The sequence below is a fragment of the Limulus polyphemus genome, unplaced genomic scaffold (genome assembly GCF_000517525.1).
Source record: "Limulus polyphemus unplaced genomic scaffold, Limulus_polyphemus-2.1.2 Scaffold5971, whole genome shotgun sequence".
Lineage (NCBI taxonomy): Eukaryota > Metazoa > Arthropoda > Merostomata > Xiphosura > Limulidae > Limulus > Limulus polyphemus.
In genome coordinates, this window is record NW_013671581.1 from 34,107 (window position 1) to 39,380 (window position 5,274).

The 5,274-nt window shown below is 31.5% G+C and overlaps 1 protein-coding gene across 1 annotated transcript in view; it reads left to right on the plus strand.

Moving 5' to 3' along the window:
- The window catches only part of LOC106473207 (structural maintenance of chromosomes protein 6-like), a 42,042-nt gene that overhangs the window by 24,185 nt on the left and 12,583 nt on the right, over positions 1-5,274 (plus strand). The window contains exons 17-19 of the mRNA XM_022401693.1: positions 1,223-1,327; positions 2,530-2,726; positions 4,129-4,345. Coding sequence (XP_022257401.1) covers positions 1,223-1,327; positions 2,530-2,726; positions 4,129-4,345 — 519 coding nt within the window. The remainder of the gene's footprint in view (positions 1-1,222; positions 1,328-2,529; positions 2,727-4,128; positions 4,346-5,274) is intronic.

Genomic DNA, 5,274 nt, shown 5'->3' on the forward strand with positions numbered 1-5,274 from the left:
CTCTTACCATTTTGATTCATGGCTGAGTCAACCTTGCCTTCAGGGCAAAAACGGTACCCGTTAAACTTAAAAACGGTACCCGTTAAACTTAAAAATGGTACCCGTTAAACTTAAAAATGGTACTGTTAAACTTAAAAACAGTACTTGTTAAACTTAAAAACGGTACCGTTAAACTTAAAAATGGTACCGTTAAACTTAAAAACTTATAAAGATAAATTTATACTTGTTCTTTCATACGTTAAAAAAATGAGGAAAAAATGTGGGGTTAAAATGTATTCAAGTTATATGTATTTAATCTGATACAAAAAATGTTGATGATCTAAAATTTGTTATTTTTTTTAAGTGGAATTTGGACTCACCAATAATGTTTTAGAAAAACGTTTAAATATCTGTTTCTAATATATTTAGATCATATTGAAAATAAATATCTATTTCTAATATATTTAGATCATATTGAAAATAAATATCTATTTCTAATATATTTAGATCATATTGAAAATAAATATCTATTTCTAATATATTTAGATCATATTGAAAATAAATATCTATTTCTAATATATTTAGATCATATTGAAAATAAATATCTATTTCTAATATATTTAGATCATATTGAAAGAAACTAATGCTTTTCCCTCTTCTTTTTTTCTTATGAAACAACCTGTTATTAAAATTTTTCAAATTGGACTACGGATTATGTTAATTCATCTGTTACTAGTTGAATCTGTTCAGTTTGATGCTTTTCAAGCCAGAATGTAATAGCTGAAGTTTTGAAAGTAATTTTTTTTTTGTACATGCAAGTGAAAAGCTACCTGACATCTTACTTCTTGTGAATTAAACCTTTTCTATGCCAAAAATCTAGTTTTTTGTTCTTCTAGAAAACTTGAGTCAGATCAGTTATTGGGTAGTTTTTACGTGACGTTATAAGCTTGATAACTCTATTTGTTTGAGTTTTCTGTTAATTTCACAGACAAGGTTTTCAGTTAGTAACTAATGTATTATTCTGTTATTGTGAACTTCAAGTGGGGTGTTTTATTGTCATATTTTTGAAATAATTGGTACATATGAACGTTTTGTTTTTTTTCAATAACTTATGGTTATAGATAGTTCAATCAATACCCAACAGGTGCTGGTCCATTTTAAATAAAGTTTTTGAAGATATATTTTACTGTATTTCTTTTGTCACAAACTTTTGTTGGGTGTTAAGAATTTTTTGTTCCTTCAGCTGTATGATGTAGTGGATTATGCTGTACAAAGCACAGAATTCCGAAGTGTCCTGGAAATATTGTCCGTTAAAGATCCAGTTATAGTCAACTGTCTTATTGATCAGGTAAATTCCAAGTATTTATAAAGTGATTAACTCTGAATGTGGTGAAATTTAAGTGTTTGTGCTATAGATAGATTTTCAAAAATTTGTATCACATTTTAGTGTCGCTACAATAAAGAAAAATTTCATTTATTTAAACAAACAGTCACATCTCCAAATGATTTTATTGTGCTTGTTACACTACTTAAACAACCAAATCTCCAATTGTTTTTATTGTGCTTGTCACACTACTTAAACAACCAAATCTCCAAGTGGTTTTATTGTGCTTGTTACACTACTTAAACAATCAAATCTCCAAATGATTTTATTGTGCTTGTTTCACTACTTAAACAAACAAATCTCCAATTGTTTTTATTGTGCTTGTTTCACTACTTAAACAACCAAATCTCCAAGTGGTTTTATTGTGCTTGTTACACTGTTTAAACAACCAAATCCCCAAGTGGTTGTATTGTTACACTACTTAAACAACCAAATCCCCAAGTGCTTTTATTGTGCTTGTCACATTACTTAAACAACCAAATCCCCAGTTTTATTGTGCTTGTTACACTACTTAAACAAGCAAATCCCCAAACGCTTTTATTGTGCTTGTTACACTACTTAAACAACCAAATTCCCAGTTTTATTGTGCTTGTTACACTACTTAAACAACCAAATCCCCAGTTTTATTGTGCTTGTTACACTACTTAAACAACCAAATCCCCAGTTTTATTGTGCTTGTTACACTACTTAAACAACCAAATCCCCAGTTTTATTGTGCTTGTTACACTACTTAAATAATGACATTTCCTTTTCCAAGCTCACGAAGCATCATAATAATTAATCATATTTTTTACATAAAACAGTAGTATTAGGCTTATTATATATCTTTTTTACACTATATTCTTTTCTTCAGTCCTTTTAGAGTATTTCAACCACAGTATTGTCTGCCATACCTGTTGCTGTCAACATCATCTTGCAAAAGCATTGTTGTAATAAATGGTTTATGTAAATAATGTTCCAACCACTAGTGTATTTGTTATGTCCCAGTCAGCTCTGTATCGAGTGAAATGCTAGTGTGTAATAAATTCATGTATGTAGGTCTGGAAATTTTGGAACTTTGTGTAGTAAGGTAGGGAAAACGTTTTGAAAAAAATGTGGTTACCCCTCTTTTTATCTACTAGTATGTATGAAGAAATATATGTGTTTGTATTTTTCTCTCTTTCTAGCGAATGATTGAGTGCGTTCTTCTTATTCCTGACAAAGAACAAGCTCGTCAAGTTATGTTAAACAATGTACCAAAGAATTGTCGAGAAGCTTTCACAATAGAGGGAGACCAATTATATCCGTCACCAAGTTTCCGCTACTACTCATCTTTAAAACATCGGGCCAGTTTGCTTCAAGGAAACGTGGAAGAAGAAATCAAGTTAGTAATACTGCTTGAATTGTCGTGCCTTGATAGGTAGTCTAACTTTATCGTATTAAGGTAATTTTAAACATCAATAGAACAGACTTAAGTCAGCTCTAGTCTGTGATAAAAAGTAATCTGAATCATGAGTACCATTGAAAGTAATTGTTGCAGAAGATTGATGTCCAGATTTATTTGTTTAAAATTAGATTACATCTAGAAGTAAGGATTTGATATTAGATTATGTCCAGTTTTAAGAATTTCGGGTTAGACTATGTCCAGATTTAAGGACTTCACAATTGACTATGTTCAATTTTAAGGATTTAAGATCATATTATGTTGAACGTAAACTTTCCAAAATTATTGTGTAGTATAAAACCATAAATATTTACAACTTTGAAGTTTTATCTTTTCATATTCTCTGGTCCACATACTTTTGGTACCTCACTTTACTGACAAGTGAGTTCTGAGCTGTAGAGTTTTCCATCATTAAGATATTATTTATGAATTAACCACGTGTACTTGACTCGGAGATTTTCGACCTTTTTTAGCCGTGGCTCTTTAAATCACTCCGAGTTTTTTTTTTCAAGTACAAACATTTAGCTCATAGGTCATCTCTTGGCTGATTTGAGATCTAATTACAGTTTTGGACTAAGGAGGCCAAAGCCTTTCGACTGATGTGTTTGACCATGCCCAGGGTCTCATAGATTAATTTACTCTAATCCTGAGTAAAATAATTTCAGTTTGAGGCTAGACTGTTAGATATTCTGCGTAGTAATAAAAACGAATCAGGTATACGTGTTGCCCCATGCTTGGTATTGCTGGCACACTAAAATGTAGCTAATAAAGGTCTCGTAGACTAATCTGAATCGGGTATACGTGTTGCCCCATGCTTGGTATTGCTGGCGCACTAAAATGGAGCTAATAAAGGTCTCGTAGACTAATCTGAATCGGTATACGTGTTGCCCCATGCTTGGTATTGCTGGCGCACTAAAATGTAGCTAATAAAAGGTCTCGTAGACTAATCTGAATCAGATATACGTGTTGCCCCATGCTTGGTATTGCTGGCGCACTAAAATGTAGCTAATAAAGGTCTCGTAGACTAATCTGAATCAGATGTACGTGTTGCCCCATGCTTGGTATTGCTGGCACACTAAAATGTAGCTAATAAAGGTCTCTACTTTGATACTGCCTAAAAGAATTTCAAGTGCCACGGTTATTGAGGATTCCTTCCTGTTTTGTTTTATATATATTAGTTCTGATTGTTTGTTTGGTTTTGTGATTTAAAGAATTCTTTGAAAGAACAGAAGTTGATGTGTACAATTTTCCCATGGAAATATTTCTTCAGTAGCGTTGATAATTTTTTTCTTTTCTCCATTTTTTTTTAAGTAAATGTTAATTTAATTTTTAATAATTGCAGAGTCAAGAAGCAGGAAGCAAAGAGTGTTCAAAGTCAAATTCAAGAAATGCAGCGAAATTTCCAGGAAACTTCTGAACAGAAGCAATCAAATGAAAGAGAGATGCGCAATGCTGACACGCACGTTGCCAAGATTAATCAGTCAATAGCCCGCACGAATCTGGAGATCAATGATCTGCGGAATACAGAGGAACCTGATCCTGTGAATGTCAGTGCTCTGGTACGAAGCCGAATGCTTTGGATAGCCCTCTAGTGTTACAACACATAAATAACTTTGTAACATAGTTTCAGTTCTCCAGATAAAGTATTAGATTATAAACATGCATTAACTCAGGAATTGTAAAATCAAAAACAAACTTGTTAAGTTTAAGATTTATCAGGAAGTACACATATGTGTGTGAATACTACTGGGTGCTTTATTGAATTCACGTGTTGGAAATACTCTGATGTTAAGTAATGTGTAAGTGTGTTTGTATACTGTTTAATTCACATGTTCCAATGTTAAATAACACGTGTATATTTATGTTTGCTGTTTAACTCACATTTTGATGATGCTTAGATGTTAAACAAGTCAGAAAGAAACAAAAACTACATTAACAAATCTGGAAATTGTCATCTTGTTTTGAAAAATGTTTATTCAAGCGCTACATATCAGTTTCTTTAATAAACGAAGTATAATGTACAGAGTAATTGTTTTAACACAAAAAAATAGAGAAGATGACAAACACACAGTTAGAGTTTTGTGTTAAAACAATTAGTCATCTTCTCTATTTAACACACAGTCGAGTTTTGTGTTAAAACAATTAGTCATCTTCTCTATTTAACACACAGTTAGAGTTTTGTGTTAAAACAATTAGTCATCTTCTGTATTTAACACACAGTTAGAGTTTTGTGTTAAAACAATTATTCAACTTTTCTATTTAACACACAGTCGGAGTTTTGTGTTAAAACAATTAGTCATCTTCTCTATTTAACACACAGTTAGAGTTTTGTGTTAAAACAATTAGTCATCTTCTGTATTTAACACACAGTTAGAGTTTTGTGTTAAAACAATTAGTCATCTTCTCTATTTAACACACAGTTAGAGTTTTGTGTTAAAACAATTAGTCATCTTCTCTATTTAACACACAGTTAGAGTTTTGTGTTAAA